This window comes from Hyperolius riggenbachi, chromosome 3 (genome assembly GCF_040937935.1).
Source record: "Hyperolius riggenbachi isolate aHypRig1 chromosome 3, aHypRig1.pri, whole genome shotgun sequence".
Lineage (NCBI taxonomy): Eukaryota > Metazoa > Chordata > Amphibia > Anura > Hyperoliidae > Hyperolius > Hyperolius riggenbachi.
Genome location: NC_090648.1, coordinates 496,343,839 through 496,361,557, shown reverse-complemented (window position 1 = coordinate 496,361,557; position 17,719 = coordinate 496,343,839). Strand labels below are relative to the sequence as shown.

The following is a 17,719-nucleotide window of genomic DNA, read 5'->3' as shown; positions in this document are numbered from 1 at the left end:
TTGGAGGCAGGCTTGCTGTGATGTCACTACTCCCTTCCCCAGCCACTAGGAGGCAGGCTTGCTGTGATGTCCCTTCTACCTTCCCCAGCCACTAGGAGGCAGGCTTGCTGTGATGTCACTACTCCCTTCCCCAGCCACTAGGAGGCAGGCTTGCTGTGATGTCACTACTCCCTTCCCCAGCCACTAGGAGGCAGGCTTGCTGTGATGTCACTACTCCCTTCCCCAGCCACTTGGAGGCAGGCTTGCTGTGATGTCACTACTCCCTTCCCCAGCCACTAGGAGGCAGGCTTGCTGTGATGTCGCTACTCCCTTCCCCAGCCACTTGGAGGCAGGCTTGCTGTGATGTCACTACTCCCTTCCCCAGCCACTAGGAGGCAGAGGCTTGCTGTGATGTCACTACTCCCTTCCTCAGCCACTAGGAGGCAGGCTTGCTGTGATGTCACTACTCCCTTCCCCAGCCACTAGGAGGCAGGCTTGCTGTGATGTCACTACTCCCTTCCCTAGCCACTAGGAGGCAGGCTTGCTGTGATGTTACTAATCCCTTCCCCAGCCACTAGGAGGCAGGCTTGCTGTGATGTTACTAATCCCTTCCCCAGCCACTAGGAGGCAGGCTTGCTGTGATGTTACTAATCCCTTCCCCAGCCACTAGGAGGCAGGCTTGCTGTGATGTTACTAATCCCTTCCCCAGCCACTAGGAGGCAGGCTTGCTGTGATGTTACTAATCCCTTCCCCAGCCACTAGGAGGCAGGCTTGCTGTGATGTCACTACTCCCTTCCCCAGCCACTAGGAGGCAGGCTTGCTGTGATGTCCCTTCTACCTTCCCCAGCCACTAGGAGGCAGGCTTGCTGTGATGTCACTACTCCCTTCCCCAGCCACTAGGAGGCAGGCTTGCTGTGATGTCACTACTCCCTTCCCCAGCTACTAGGAGGCAGGCTTGCTGTGATGTCACTACTCCCTTCCCCAGCCACTTGGAGGCAGGCTTGCTGTGATGTCACTACTCCCTTCCCCAGCCACTAGGAGGCAGGCTTGCTGTGATGTCGCTACTCCCTTCCCCAGCCACTTGGAGGCAGGCTTGCTGTGATGTCACTACTCCCTTCCCCAGCCACTAGGAGGCAGGCTTGCTGTGATGTCACTACCCCCTTCCCCAGCCACTAGGAGGCAGAGGCCTGCTGTGATGTCACTACTCCCTTCCTCAGCCACTAGGAGGCAGGCTTGCTGTGATGTCACTACTCCCTTCCCCAGCCACTAGGAGGCAGGCTTGCTGTAATGTCACTACTCCCTTCCCTAGCCACTAGGAGGCAGGCTTGCTGTGATGTTACTAATCCCTTCCCCAGCCGCTAGGAGGCAGGCTTGCTGTGATGTCACTACTCCCTTCCCCAGCCACTAGGGGGCAGGCTGGCTGTGATGTCACTACTCCCTTCCCCAGCCACTAGGAGGCAGGCTTGCTGTGATGTCACTACTCCCTTCCCCAGCCACTTGGAGGCAGGCTTGCTGTGATGTCACTACTCCCTTCCCCAGCCACTAGGAGGCAGGCTTGCTGTGATGTCCCTTCTACCTTCCCCAGCCACTAGGAGGCAGGCTTGCTGTGATGTCCCTTCTACCTTCCTCAGCCACTAGGAGGCAGGCTTGCTGTGATGTCACTACTCCCTTCCCCAGCCACTAGGGGGCAGGCTGGCTGTGATGTCACTACTCCCTTCCCCAGCCACTAGGAGGCAGGCTTGCTGTGATGTCACTACTCCCTTCCCCAGCCACTTGGAGGCAGGCTTGCTGTGATGTCACTACTCCCTTCCCCAGCCACTAGGAGGCAGGCTTGCTGTGATGTCCCTTCTACCTTCCCCAGCCACTAGGAGGCAGGCTTGCTGTGATGTTACTACTCCCTTCCCCAGCCACTAGGAGGCAGGCTTGCTGTGATGTCACTACTCCCTTCCCCAGCCACTAGGAGGCAGGCTTGCTGTGATGTCACTACTCCCTTCCCCAGCCACTTGGAGGCAGGCTTGCTGTGATGTCACTACTCCCTTCCCCAGCCACTAGGAGGCAGGCTTGCTGTGATGTCGCTACTCCCTTCCCCAGCCACTTGGAGGCAGGCTTGCTGTGATGTCACTACTCCCTTCCCCAGCCACTAGGAGGCAGGCTTGCTGTGATGTCACTACTCCCTTCCCCAGCCACTTGGAGGCAGGCTTGCTGTAATGTCACTACTCCCTTCCCCAGCCACTAGGAGGCAGGCTTGCTGTGATGTCGCTACTCCCTTCCCCAGCCACTTGGAGGCAGGCTTGCTGTGATGTCACTACTCCCTTCCCCAGCCACTAGGAGGCAGGCTTGCTGTGATGTCACTACCCCCTTCCCCAGCCACTAGGAGGCAGAGGCCTGCTGTGATGTCACTACTCCCTTCCTCAGCCACTAGGAGGCAGGCTTGCTGTGATGTCACTACTCCCTTCCCCAGCCACTAGGAGGCAGGCTTGCTGTGATGTCACTACTCCCTTCCCTAGCCACTAGGAGGCAGGCTTGCTGTGATGTTACTAATCCCTTCCCCAGCCACTAGGAGGCAGGCTTGCTGTGATGTTACTAATCCCTTCCCCAGCCACTAGGAGGCAGGCTTGCTGTGATGTTACTAATCCCTTCCCCAGCCACTAGGAGGCAGGCTTGCTGTGATGTTACTAATCCCTTCCCCAGCCACTAGGAGGCAGGCTTGCTGTGATGTCACTACTCCCTTCCCCAGCCACTAGGAGGCAGGCTTGCTGTGATGTCCCTTCTACCTTCCCCAGCCATTAGGAGGCAGGCTTGCTGTGATGTCACTACTCCCTTCCCCAGCCACTAGGAGGCAGGCTTGCTGTGATGTCACTACTCCCTTCCCCAGCCACTAGGAGGCAGGCTTGCTGTGATGTCCCTTCTCCCTTGCCCAGCCATTAGGAGGCAGGCTTGCTGTGATGTCACTACTCCCTTCCCCAGCCACTAGGAGGCAGAGGCCTGCTGTGATGTCACTACTCCCTTCCCCAGCCACTAGGAGGCAGGCTTGCTGTGATGTCCCTTCTACCTTCCCCAGCCATTAGGAGGCAGGCTTGCTGTGATGTCACTACTCCCTTCCCCAGCCACTAGGAGGCAGGCTTGCTGTGATGTCACTACTCCCTTCCCCAGCCACTAGGAGGCAGGCTTGCTGTGATGTCCCTTCTCCCTTGCCCAGCCATTAGGAGGCAGGCTTGCTGTGATGTCACTACTCCCTTCCCCAGCCACTAGGAGGCAGAGGCCTGCTGTGATGTCACTACTCCCTTCCCCAGCCACTAGGAGGCAGGCTTGCTGTGATGTCCCTTCTACCTTCCCCAGCCATTAGGAGGCAGGCTTGCTGTGATGTCACTACTCCCTTCCCCAGCCACTAGGAGGCAGGCTTGCTGTGATGTCACTACTCCCTTCCCCAGCCACTAGGAGGCAGGCTTGCTGTGATGTCCCTTCTCCCTTGCCCAGCCATTAGGAGGCAGGCTTGCTGTGATTTCACTACTCCCTTCCCCAGCCACTAGGAGGCAGGCTTGCTGTGACTTTCCCTCTTATCACCTACTGGTTTCATCCTTTTCGCTGAAGAGGAGAGAATGGGAGGATGATAGGAGGAAACATCACCGCAAGCCTGCCCCTTCCTGTCAAAATATTTGACTTTTATGTTTGCATATTTATTTCAATAAAGCCAAAAAATCTGCTTTTTTTCCCACCCATAATAGTGGCCATGGGACCAGGGGCGTAGCAATAGGGGTTGCAGAGGTTGCGACCACATCGGGGCCCTTGGGCCAGGGGGGCCCCCGAAGGGCCCTCCCTCAACTGCAGTATTAGATTTCTATTGGTCCTGTACTCACAATAATCACTTCTATAGATACTTTGAATGGTGGTAATCATTAAAAAACTGTTCCCCATCCCCTTCTTGCACCTCTGACACTGTATTTGCCATTGGCAGGTTTTGGTGCGCTGTATCAATTATGTATAGAGTGCTTGGGGGGCCCCATTGTAAAACTTGCATCAGGGCCCACAGCTCCTTAGCTACGCCACTGCATGGGACCTTTTCAAATATTTTCTCAGCCACTGTGTGCACTTGTAATAGGATTGTCTAGGAGACTGCAGGATTCCCCCCTCTTTCCCTTCACACTTTTGTTGTTTGGTACAATATTCTCCCCCAGCTGTGTCAGTCCACCTGTGGGAATGTGACTTGGAGGATCAGAGGAGTTGATACAAGCTCAGCTCTTTTCATAAGGGGGCTATGCCCACACAAGCAGATAAGATAAGGCTATAATGCATTGACCCGCTAATTTAGAAACTATAGAAGAAGTAGCAGGAGTCCGAGACCCAACACACCACTGGTGAGAGGCACAGCGTTTTACCCTGCATAGGGGACCAAAGAGGCACCCTGAACTCTTACTTGCAAGGGACCCACACATTTTTAATGCATTCTAATGGCAGCTCTGCACTATTGCTTACAAACGCCTACAGCACAAATTGCTATGTACACTCTTGTTCGTTCTCATAGGTCCGTGCCCTGACAACAGTTAAATCGGACTTGAATTCTTGCACAAGAGAGGAGAACACAGAGAAATCCACCCTGTGTCCACCCGGCATGTGTTTATAGAGAACAACCTGTCTAATTCTCCAGTAGAGGACAGGAGCAGAAAGAATCCGGGCACCAACTATATTGCTTGCAGTCAAGTGTCACCTTTTTTGTATGGTATCTCGCCTCTGACGAAGCGGGTTTTTGTCGCCTGCGAAACGGCTGTCAGGCTATTGGTACTGCACTGTAGGTCGGGATGATATGGGATGTAATAAAGGTGACACTTGACTGCAAGCAATATAGTTGGTGCCCGGATTCTTTCTGCTCCCGTCCTCTACTATATGCATCTACAGTCCGGAGGCACAGCTATTTGCACCGGATACCCCCATTGCCACCGTGCACTTTAGTGCCGATCTATAACTGTTCTTTTACTACTACGATACTGTCTAATTTTCCCTTTTCTTCTCAGCAAGTAATAAGCTAGTGTAATTTGAGCTCCTAGCTGTCTGCGGAGTCTGACGAGTTGGGAGCTGATATGTAAACAGAGGAGTTTAATCCTTTCTGTGCTCCCACAAACCAGGAAGTTACTACAGTGCAGCATCTCTGAAGGAGCTCTATGAGCTGTAACAAAGAAATGCTTTTTCTGTCCAGGTTATTATGCTGTTGCTTATCTTTTAGAGCAGAGAGAAAGTTCTGAGTTCAGGTCCGCTTTAACACTTTAGTACAGTGCGCTGAAGCCAAATACAACTCATTCCATTTCTGCCACCCAAAACAATCGCTTGTGATCATTCCAGGTTCTAGTTTAGGAGCAGTCACTGTACTGAGTAAGGAGGAGTCGGCAGGGTTAGAGCCTCTGGACTGGCCATGTGATCAGTATTAGGATATACGTGAAGTATAGCCGCAGTATCTGAGTAATCTTCTTTTCCGTTAAATATCAGGAAACAGAAGGCGTTTGTGTTTCTATGTTTGGCGACTCCAGAGACTTTCCAGCGTTTTTCACCCCACGCAGCGGCTTCCAGGCTCCATGCAATGTCCGCAATGAGGAGGAAGCTGCCAGGCTTATTGGTAAGTGCAATGTTTCCTATACCGTCAGTAAAGTTCAGGTTCCCCATAAAGTATAATCTCCTTATAGTAAACTCTGATAGAGTAAACACTTGAGTATAGTAAACGAAATTTCCAGGTCCCAGCCTATTTCCATTATAAATATATGGGCAGGGCCGGATTTAGGCCTAGGCCATCTAGGCCTTGGCCGAGGGCACCACAGGAGCAAGGGCACCAAAGCAGCAGACTAAACTGGTGCAACATTTGCAAGCTTGCAAATGCTGCAATGCAGGGAGATCAGGCAGGCGCCTGACCGTGAGTACTCTGCTGCTAGCCGCCTGTGCAGCGGCCGCCATGCTCTCTGTGCACGTTGGCATTGTGGCAGGCGGCTACAGACTTTGGCAGCATTGGAGACGGAGGGGAAGAGGAAACTTCTGCACTGGAGACGAGCAGAGAAGTGAGTGACACTGTGATGGCTGCTGTGGTGTGGAGGTGAGCTGTACTGAAAGGTGGGAGTGGGAAAGGGAGGGATTAAGGTAGTAATCTGGCTATCTATACTGAAGGGTGAGGAGAAGCAGTCATCAGGCTACCTATACTAGAGAGAAAGAAGGGTGGGGTCATCTGGCTACCTATACTGGAGGGAAAGGGGAGGGGTCTTCTTGCTAACTATACTGGAGGGAAGGGGGAGGGGTCATCTTGCTAACTATATTGAAAGTGGGTGGCTGGTGACATTGGCCTTAGGTAGTAAAAAGTACAAATCCGGCCCTGTATATGGGAGTAACGCCTGGTAAAGTAAACCCAGATATAATAGAATTTCTGTTATAGCAAACCTGCTTTTTGGCCCCTGCGGTACTCTGTACCCGGCTATAATGGAAAGTGGGCGGGTGCATGCGTTATACGTCAGTCAGAGACCCATGAGCCGTGATGGGTTAGCCTGGTCACTATCTGCACACTACTCTGGGCCTGCAGGGATTACTGTACCTCAAATACACCAGCTGGTGACACCTATGCTTCCAGTATAAGCTGCTGGCCTGCTGCCAGATAACTGCCTGTGATCTGTGACTTGCTTGTGCATAGCTGCAACCCTATAGCATCAGCCAGGCTGCATAGAAATGTGGACAGAGGAGCACACTATCAGTACTGTACCTGCATAGGTGAGACCTATGCTTCATGTACAAGCTGCTGCCTGATTACTGAGGGGATTTCCTGTCATCTGTGACTTGCTTGTGCATGGCTGCAGCGCTACAGTATGATCCAGGCTGCACATGTGGGCACTCTATAAGTGCTGTAACTGCAATAACTGGTGGGACCTATGCTTCCTGTGCAAGCTGTTGTGTGATTATTGCATGCACATCCCTGCATACTGAGCACTGTGCATTTTGATCTAGTCTAGACACTGTGCTTGCCTGCTGAAGCATTGAAAAGAAAAAATGACTCCCAAATATTGACTGGATTAAAGTGTACCTGATCCCAAAGAAGTCTCAGGTGTTATACTTACCTGGCATTGGGGGGTGGGAGGGAATCGGTATTGGTGTTAAGCATAGGTACAGTAACAGTAAGTAATATTACATTAATTGGTGCTATTTTTAAATGTATGCCCCTGAGAACTGCTGCACCATTTCAGAAGGGAATTATGGGAGATAATACTGTGGTACAGCAGCTTTATCACCCTGTTGCAGGGGCAGACTGACCATTAGGGCACTCGGGCACGGACCGAGGGCCCGTGGTCAGGGGGGGGGGGGGCCCGCCAGAGAACCCTGAGCAGGAGGGGAGACAGCCAGTGAAGGAGGGCGATGGGCATAGCAGCGGAGAAGGGGGGGAAGCCCCCCCCCCCTTCCCTCACCTTGGGGCCCCCCTTCCTGGCTCGTCCCTCCAGAATCTGTAAAGTGTCGGACTCGCACAGCGAGCAGCGGCTGACAGCGGGCGGAGACTTAGCGCTGTACAGCCACCGGAGGGAGCGCTGATCTGTGTGCCACTAGTCTGGGCTTGAGAAGCCCAGACTAGTGGCACACAGATCAGCGCTCCCTCCGGTGGCTGTACAGCGCTAAGTCTCCGCCCGCTGTCAGCCGCTGCCCGCTGTGAGACACTTTTCAGATTCTGGAGGGGAGAGCCAGGAAGGGGGGCCCCAAGGTGAGGGAAGGGGGGGGGGCTTCCCCCCCTTCTCCGCTGCTATGCCCATGGCCCTCCTTCACTGGCTGTCTCCCCTCCTGGAGACACCTACAAGCCTGGCTGCATATACTGGGGGCACTTATAGACCTAGCTACATATACTGAGGGCACCTATAGACCTGGCTATACTGGGGAGACCTATACACCTGGCTGCACATACTGGGGAGACCTATACACCTGGCTGATTATACTGGGGGCACTTATACACCTGACTACATATACTGGGGGCACTTATAGACCTAGCTACATATACTGGGGGCACCTATAGCCCTGGCTATACTGGGGACACCTATACACCTGGCTGCATATACTGGGGAGACCTATACACCTGGCTGCATATACTGGGGGCACTTATACACCTGACAACATATACTCTGGGCACTTATAGACCTAGCTACATATACTGGGGGCACCTATAGACCTGGCTGTATATACTGGGAGCACCTATAGACCTGGATGTATATACTGGGGACACCTGTATAGGTGTCCCCAGTATATACATCCAGGTCTATACCTGTACCTATGCTTAACACCAACACCGATGTAGGTGGCTATACTGGGGACACCTATACACCTGGCTATATATACTGGGGACACCTAAAGACCTGGCTATCTATACAGGAGACACCTATAGACCTGGCTATCTGTACTGGGGACACCTATAGACCTGGCTATCTGTACTGGGGACACCTATAGGCCTGGCTACCTATTCTGGAGACACCTGTAGACCTGGCTACCTATACTGGGGACACCTATAGACCTGGCTATCTTAAATGGGGACATCTATAGACCTGGCTATCTTAAATGGGGACATCTATAGACCTGGTTATCTATTCTGGGGACACCTGTAGACTAGGCTACTTATACTGGGGACACCTATAGACCTGGATACCTGCACTAGGAAAACCTATAGACCTGGTTACTTCCACTGGGGATACCTTTTGACCTGGTTACCTATACTGGGGGCACCTATTTTGGGGGAACTGCTGCCAGATTATTTTTGGGGAACTGCTGCTGCCAGATTAAGTGTATTTTGAGAAACAGCTGCCAGATTATGTGTATTTTTGGGGAACCGCTGCCAGATTGTGTATAATGGGGGAACTGCTGCTTCCAGATTCTGTGTATTTTGGGGGAACCACTGCTGCTACATGTATTTTTGGTGATGCCAGATTACGCATATTTTGGGGAGCCGCTGCCAAATTATGTGTATTTGGGGGAACCGCTGCTGCCAGATAACGTCTATTTTGGGGGAACGACTGCCATATTATCTGTATTTTGGAGGAACCTCTGCCAAATTGCATGGATTTTTGGTGAAATGCTGTCAGATTACATGTATTTTGGGGGGAAACACTATGGCAGAGTTCAAACTTCCCCGGCAGACCTTTTACACCACTGCTAAGGTCATGTATATTTTGCCCCACCCATGACCACGCCCACATTCTGTTGCGTGACCACACCCATTTTTTGGCGCGCTACACGCGGCGCAGGGGTTTTTATCACTATAACATATCACAATATAACGTATTTACTGTTGTCAGTAAGTTATTATATCTTAGTCTGTAAAAATATAATGTGAAAGGTGGGAACACTGGTATGGGGGCCCCATAATCTCCTATTGCCCGGGGGCCCCATGAGTTGTCAGTCCGTCCCTGCCCTGTTGGATAGCTCACTAAAGACATTTATTTAATGTATTATTTATTTCTGTATATAGCGCCGACATATTACGCAGCGTCGTACAGTGTATGTATCATAGCCTAGGGCCAATTTAGGGGGAAGCCAATTAACTTATCTGTATGTTTTGGGGATGTGGGAGGAAAGCAGAGTGCCCGGAGGAAACCCACACAAACAAGGGGAGAACATACAGATGTTGGCCTGGCTGGGATTCGAACCGGGGACCCAGCGCTGCAAGGCGAGAGCGCTAACCACTACGCCACCGTGCTGCCATGATGATCAGTAGCCAACAAATATGCAGCCTGTGTGTATTCTGGGTGGTGGAGACCCAGGAAACCTTCAATGAACTGCACACCTGGAAATGGAAAATCTTTCTTCTCCTCACCTTATGCCACATTGCCAGCAGACTGTGTATAAAGTTTCTCTCTTTCCTCTTAGCTGCTTCTCTGGAGCTGAGACTGGGCAGTGGCATCCTCATCGCTGTTCCCATCCCTCCTGAACATGCTGCGTCTGGGAAGATGATAGAAGAGGCCATCCAGCAAGCGCTGACAGAAGCCAGGTCAGTGCTGCCCTGCTTGCCCTTCAGAGTTCTATTAAAGAGGGACTGTAACCAAGGATTGATCTTCATCCCAATTAATAGCTGATACTCCCTTTCCCACAAGAAATCTTTACCTTTTCTCAAATAGATCATCAGTGGGGTCTGTGTGGCTAATATTGTGGTGAAACCCCTCCCACAGGTCCTGACAGTTTCCTGTCTGTGAACCTCGTTGCGTTGTGGGAAATTACAGCTATTTCCAACTGCCAAGCAACCAGTATCTCCCTCTGTGCAAATGTATATCTATAAAAAAAAACAACCTTTTAGCCCAGGGGTCCCCAAACGTTTTGGGTCGAGGGCGGGGTCAACATACTTCAGACTGCTGGGGGGCGGAATATACATAAGATGATGTAGAAGTCTTTGCGGGCCAGACAGTGAAGCATACGCAGGTGTCAACCTGCAGTCCAATTGGACAGCAGTGTCACCTGATGTGGAATTTGATTGGAAACCAGCGAAGGACTGCTTTCTGGCTTCCATGTGGATGGGTGGTGCCAGCACTGCTATTCTATATGTGGACCACCAATATTTAATGTGGACCACATCTATAAGTAATACATTTTCTGTGAGGGGGGCCGGTAAAATAGCCTCAGGGGGCCACATTCGGCCCGCAGGCCTTAGTTTGAGGACCATCGCATTGTTAGGGGGTGTGGTTATAGATGATGGCAGTTGGTGCTGCATAGTTTTGTCATGTCTACCAGTAGGAAAGATGATGATGCACAAGTGCAGGCTAAATGTGCCTCAAACAATATGAACAAATTACATGGCGAATATCAATCTTTTTTCATCTCATTTCGCTAAAGTTCATGTCAGCCCACAGCTGTGTCACTTTTCCTGCCCATCTTGGGGTGTTGCTGCTCGTTCTGTGTCATTCTCCATACTATAAAACATAAATTCAGCCATTGCAGCCGCAGCAGGTAGCAGACCTGGGAACTCCGCTTCAGTCATGTCACCAGTGGAGTCCTAAAGAAGTGGAGTAAGTCTTTCAGTGGTTTAAAGGCAACCTGAAATGAGAGGAATATGGAGGCTGCCATATTTATTCCCTTTTAAACAATACCAGTTGCCTGGCAGCCCTGCTGATCTTCAGATCGGACCTGTTGGAAATAATCAATCTGACAGTAAATCTGTCAAAATTGTATCGTGTGTACGTAGCATTACAGGCAGAGGATCAGCAGGACTGCCAGGCAACTGGTATTGTTTAAAAAGAAATAAATATGGCAGCCTCCATATACCTCTCACTTCAGATTCCCTTTAATCATTCAGTATCCCTCCAAGCACTGAAGTATTAGGGTTAGCCCCGTTAGGCCCCATTCAGACTCGGGAGACTGCGATTACAGTCTCCTAGCAATTGTTATCGCAATTTTGCTTTGCGGTATTCAGTGTTATTGGGGGGGGGGGGGGGGGGCAATTGCATTTAGTGATTTTCAGTCCAGTGAATGAGAATTGCAACGTAATCGCCAGGCAAATCTTGCATGTAGCACGTTTGCAATTGGTGGAAATCGATTCGCAAACGTGCCGCAATCCCTGCAGTGTGAGTAATTCCATAGGATTCCTTTGTTGACAGCCACCCTTACTTGAAATGTTGGTTTTTGTTTTAATTCTTTTTTTCCATTCTAATTCTTTTTGTAAACGATGTATTGCTCAGGCTGCAAGCCATCATGGGTAAAGAGGTAACCCCATTCGTCCTCCGGAGAGTGAATGAGCTGACTGCAGGGAAGTCGCTGGAATCCAGTATCCCTTATCCAGACTTTTTGTTTTAAGTCTTCATGAACTCAGTAACTCCGCTCCAAACAACAGACTGTCAGAGCTCCAATCACAAGCCAGGTTCTGTACCCGCACCGCAGTAATTCTCATCACGAGAAATCCATCTCTTTCATTGTAAAGGTGCCCATACACTTATCCACAGATCAGATCACTGTGATCAAATTCTCCACTGGTCAATGTCCCAACGTGGCAGCCCGATCGCAAAATCTAAATGATTGATCAGTCTGGGTGGGCAAAGGAGTTTATAACCCCCAAATCCCCTGGTCTAATTGCAGGGAGCGCTTCCTGATTGAGGCAGAGCTTAGGTCAGTAGCTCTGCCTCTCGTCGCAATCAATCCCGGCTAATTGCCACCTCTCCCCGCCCCTCTCAATCTTCCTTTACTGAGGGGGGCAGGGGAGTGGCGGAGATCCGTGGGCAGATTGACGCGCATGGAGGCAGAGCTGCAGCTCAAAGCTCTGCCTCCCTGGGCAGCAAAATCCATGACCAAGAAAGTCGTGAATTTTGCCCTGTGATTTGGGGGGGTTTAAACCCCTCGTTCTGCCGTGGGATAGCGGCGTTTTAGCAGGGACCAACATGCTTAAGCTAAATAAAAGGTAAAAACCTGTTTTTTAATTGGCTTCAGAGTCTCTTTAAAAGGTTAACCAATGCCCCCAATACCCCCCCCCCCCCCCCTCGCCTCTTCCTGCGAAGGCAGGGTCACTAGGGGATATTGTTAAGTTATGCTATTTTATATCCCTGTAACCAAGTGATTGAGTAATGGCACCCAGTACCTGAGCAAGCAGAGAGGTGGGAAGGGTGGGGCAGCACTTGAGCATCTCTCTCTCTTGTGTGCTGGAGGACTTTGTCCCTTTCCCACCTTCAGTAATGCATTGACAGGCAGCTTTGTCTACCAGTTTCCATTGGTAACACTCAGGGCTGGATTTGTAGTCTTTGCCACCCAAGGCCACTGTCAGCAGCCTCCCCCCTTCAGCAGTATAAGTAGCCTGTTGACCCTTCCCTCTAATATAGGCAGCTAGGTGACCCTTACCCCCCCCCCCCCCCGTACACACACACACACACACCTCTAATATAGGTATCCTGATGACTCCCCTCCCTCCAGTATAGGCAGCCAGGTCATCGCGACTCCCCCCCCCCCCCCCCACCCCAGTATAGCCTGCTGCCAACCCGCCCTTGATCCCGTGGTGCCCTAGACCATGGCCTATGTGGCCTTGGCTTAAATCCGGCCCTGGTAACACTATGTGACGGCTCTGTTTTATACACCCAAAAAACAAAGTAAGTAAAGTGAACAAATGTTTGCCATTTTGTATTATATTGACCTGGCTGCAATGATGTGTATCTTTCATTTCTCAATTCCAGTTTTTCAGTCTCTCCTGACTGATTGAAAATAATGCCAGGGCCGGCGCTGCCATTGAGGCAAAGGGGCAATTGCCCAAAGGCCCTGACCGCTCCCCATGCTGCCAGACCCCCCAGGAGGCCTCCCCCTAACTGCCCATCCCCATAAAAGTCCACTATAGGGGCCTCCGCGCTGCCAGATCCCTCAGGTGGCCTCCCGCTGACTGCCCCCCATGGCCCCCACATGTTCAGTAGTTCAGATGCCTTGAAATATCTCACTTGTCTCAGCAGCGGCTCCGTCCCTATCTCCGTCTGCCATGAATCTCCATCAGCCTCTGCTACACTGCCTGCCTCTTCTCTAAGCTGACACATCATTAAACATAACATGCGCCGGATGGAAAAGACACAGGCAACTGGGCTGAAGACGGAGATCGGGATGAACTACCAAACATGCAGGGGGCCACAAGTACCAGATAGGGAGAGGCCATCTGGATGGGTCCTGCGGTGCGGGACCGGACTTTGATGGGGGGGGTTAGAGGCCGCCAAGCTACTTTTGCTCCAGGGCCTCCGTGTGGTTTAAACCAGCCCTGAATAATGTATTAATAATTCCTTATCCTTTGTCAAGACATTGCCCTTGTAAAGAATAATGCTAAGGTTGGAAGTCGCATTGCTGTGGCTCTCAGCAAGATAAGAAATCCTAAAGGGGGCATCCGGAAAGAACTCCGTCGCCAAGAGAGACAGCAGGAGGGGAACCTGGATTCCAGGCCGGTGAGACATTCATGTAAAATGTGCTTGTAGACATGACTTCTGTAAGAGTGAGGCTGTCAATAAGTACTTTGAACATTTTCTTTGTTTAACATGAAATGGAAGATCTTCAGTGTTTCCTAAACCAGACCTCACGCCCCTGAAAATTGCCACATGGGAGGCGGTGGGTGTGGCTTATGCTAATGCAGTACAGAATTGAAAGGACAACTTAAGCGACAAGCGAGAGGGATATGGAGGCTACCATATTTATTTCATTTTAAAGCACACCTCTCCTCTGTCAGTAGTCCCTCCCTCTCTTCGGTCCCCACGGTCCTTGTAATCACTCCTTGAAAAATCAGATTTTGAAATTCTCAGACAGGAAGGGGAAGGCTTGTGGCAATGTTCCCTCCTATCACCCCTCCCATAAATAGGGCGGGGAAGAGAAGGGAATGGGAGGGTGATCACAGTAAGCCCGCCTCTTCCAGTTAGAAAACATGACTAGCGAAAAGTGAGATTTTTCAAGGAGGGGGAACGAAAAGAGGAATGGACGATGCACAGAACTTTGTGGATCCAGCATGAACATATTTATGTGGCTATTCTGGGAAGCTTTGCCTCGGGTCAGGTGTGCTTTAAGAAAGACCGCTACATCACTACGGGGTGTGAGTATGTGACTGTCTACATCTACTTAGAAAGCAACATATTTTATTATATTTAGGGCCACCAGATTTTGAATACTATGAACAGTGTGGGCTGGTGCACACCAGAGCGGTTCTGGAGCGTTTTTAAAAACGCTAGCTGTGTGAAAACTGCTTGGGTAATGTTTTGCAATGGGCTGGTGCACACCAGGGCGGTTCGTTTTTCCCACAAACGCAAACTTGGGGGCTGCAGCATTTTTTAGATTTCTGAGGCATTTCTGCCTCAATGTTAAAGTATAGGAAAGTGGAAAACCGCTCTGAAAAACGCTAGATCAGAACGGCTTTCCAGGCTTTTTTTTACAGTAGTTGTTCAGTGACCGCTTTTCTGTAACAATATATGAAATCTGCTACACAAAAACCCTCCAAAAAACGCTAGACATGTTTAAAAAACCTCGCTAAACATGCCTAGAATCGCTCTGAAATCTGCTTCAAAAATCTCTAGCGTTTTGCGGATCTGCTACAGATTTTTGGTGTGCACTGGCCCTGTGTGTAGGTAAGCTCTACATACAGTGCTGCTCAAATCCGGAACCGGGAGACATCCGGATAGTTCTATCCGGATATCTCCCAGTAAACCTGTGCGGCCTGGGCGGGGGGGTCAATCTTACCTGTCTGATGTCTTCTTCGTCCGTCCCTCGGCGCCTCCCACGATGCGCTCCCAGTGGCGGTCACGTGATTACAAACACTTCCTCCTTCCAGGTTGAAGGAGGAAGTGTTTGTAATCACGTGACGCGCGTGGAGCGCATCGTGGGCGTCGCTGAGGGACTGACGAAGAAGACGTCAGACAGGTAAGCTTGACCCCCTCGCCCACCCCGCACAGGTAACTGGGAGATACCCGGCAGCACTATCTACATAAAACTGGTAAATTAGACAATCATTGGCCAACTAAAATTGGATGCAAGTACCAGGCTTTATTCTAGGCCAGTGTTCTGCAAATTTGGCTCTCCAGCTGTTAAGGAACTACAAGTCCCACAATGCATTGCAGGAGCCTGACAGTCACAGTCATGATTCATAAAGGCAAATGCATTGTGGGACTTGTAGTTCCTTAACAGCTGGAGAGACAAGTTTGCAGATCACTGTTCTAGGCAATTAACCCAGGAATTGTCATAGCTATAGAATCAGCATGACAAGTAATTCAACTTCCAGAATGAATCCAGTAGTGTGACCGCCCTCTCTAATTCTCCCATGACATATTTACAGTACGTGCAGTTAGGACCCGCCCCTAGCCAGATATCTTATCATGCCCTTCCATGTGACCTACAGTTCCATATACAGACACTCCTCTCTCTGGCATCTACTGCAGCCCCACATTTTCCATGTACAGCCGTCAGACGCCCTTCAGTGTGAAGTATGCTAAAAACACTGGTGGAGGCGCCATTTGTCTTATACTATTGTGAATGATTTTATAGATGAGAAGTGTGATATCTTACCTTCTCAGAAGAGCAAACCATTAGTTAACCAATTAACCTTCCTGAACGTAAAAGTTACGACCAGGAGGCCATGTGCGCTCCCGCGGCCGATCGCGGTTCGTTAGCCAGGCAATCAGTGAATCGGGCTATGGTGCCCGATCACTGATTCCTCTCCCCTGCAGAAAAAGCGCCAGCTTCTCTCGGAAGCTTCGCTTTTTCTGGCTCTAGCGTCCCTCTAAGCGTATGTTACGCTTAGAGTGACGTCACGTAAACAAACTCATGGCAAAGTAAAACTACACCTAAATGTAAAAAAATATAAAAATAATCATATATTTACATTTAAAAATGACCTAAGGGTCTAATCTTTTTAACATATCAATGTAAAGATGAAATATTTCTATTTTTTTTTTTTAAATTATAAGCTTGTAAATAGGGATGAATGCAAAACGGAAAAAAATGCACTTTTATTTCCAAATAAAATATTGTCGCCATACATTGTGATAGGGACATAATTTAAACGGTGTAATAACCGGGACAAATAGACAAATACAATACGTGGGTTTTAATTATGGAGACATGTATTATTTTAAAACTATAACGGCCGAAAACTGAGAAATAATGAATTTTTTCCGTTTTTTTTTTCTTATTCTTCCTGTTAAAATGCATTTACAGTAAAGTGGCTCTTAGCAAAATGTACCACCCAAAGAAAGCCTAATTGGTGGCGGAAATAACAAGATATTGATCAGTTCATTGTGATAAGTAGTGATAAAGTTATAGGCTAATGAATGGGAGGTGAAAATTGCTCGGATGCATAAAGTGAAAACGACTGAATGCGAAGTGGTTAATGGAAAAAGTTTATTTTTTTTCTAAAAGAATTTTAGCCGCTCACGTTTAATGACCAAAAACCTCTCAGGCACTTGTATTGACCTGAAGAAGCAGGCCAAGACCTGTGAAACGCGTTGTCGATAGTGCAATAATAAATATACCTTTTTTTCCATTAACCAATGGTTAGTTCTTCTGAGAAGGTAAAATATTACACTACTTATCTATAATATCATTCACAATAGTAAACCATCAAGGGCGCCTCTACCAGTGTTTTTAGCATAGTCCATACGCCAAGGGGGTGAAACCACCGACTCCGACTCCAGGTACCCAAAATTGCTCCGACTCCTTGACTCTGACTCCTTAGTCTAATACTTACCAGGACTGTGGAATGGTACAAAAATCATTCAACTCCCGACTCCTCAGTTTATGAAACCTCCAACTCCAGGTACCCATAATTCAAGGACCAAAGAAGCCTTCAGTATGAAGAAGCAGTAGCCTCAGTTTTGTGTGCAGCCTCCCTCTTCCATGTGCAGCCTTCCTCTTTCATTTGCAGTCTTTTTCTTCTGTTTCCCTCCTGCCACGTGGAACATTGCACCCTGGTCGCAGCCCAGGTGGTCTTTTCAGAAATCCAGTAATCCAGTAATTCTGTTTCTTGCAGGTGGTAATTGGCGGTATTAATGTGGACTTCATTGCCAAGGCAGCTCAAGACAAAATGGAGGTATGGAAATGTTGGCAGTAGCAACAGAAGCACCCAAACTGTAGTATAGTAAAGCAACCACAAGATGTCACTGTAGAGTGCTGCAATGATCTCTATGGTATTGTGACTTCCTGTATTCTCTTTTTGTTCCTCTCTGTTCTGAGTAGGCTGCTTTAACTAATGGTGGTGTATGATTTATCTCTGCATGTTTTTCTTCAGTAAGGAGTTCTAACTTGTTATACTGGGTGCCTGCCTATCGGCGTG

General features: G+C 49.5%; 1 protein-coding gene across 4 annotated transcripts in view; it reads left to right on the top strand.

The window, feature by feature from the left end:
• LOC137561744 (uncharacterized) overlaps nucleotides 1-17,719 on the top strand; it is a 71,269-nt gene that overhangs the window by 24,600 nt on the left and 28,950 nt on the right. For 3 of the 4 annotated variants that reach the window (XM_068273089.1, XM_068273091.1, XM_068273090.1), the window contains exons 7-11: nucleotides 5,458-5,584; nucleotides 9,838-9,958; nucleotides 11,637-11,722; nucleotides 13,714-13,856; nucleotides 17,417-17,476. In XM_068273089.1, the coding sequence (XP_068129190.1) occupies nucleotides 5,458-5,584; nucleotides 9,838-9,958; nucleotides 11,637-11,722; nucleotides 13,714-13,856; nucleotides 17,417-17,476 (537 nt within the window). The remainder of the gene's footprint in view (nucleotides 1-5,457; nucleotides 5,585-9,837; nucleotides 9,959-11,636; nucleotides 11,723-13,713; nucleotides 13,857-17,416; nucleotides 17,477-17,719) is intronic. The other variant, XM_068273092.1, reaches the window with a different exon arrangement.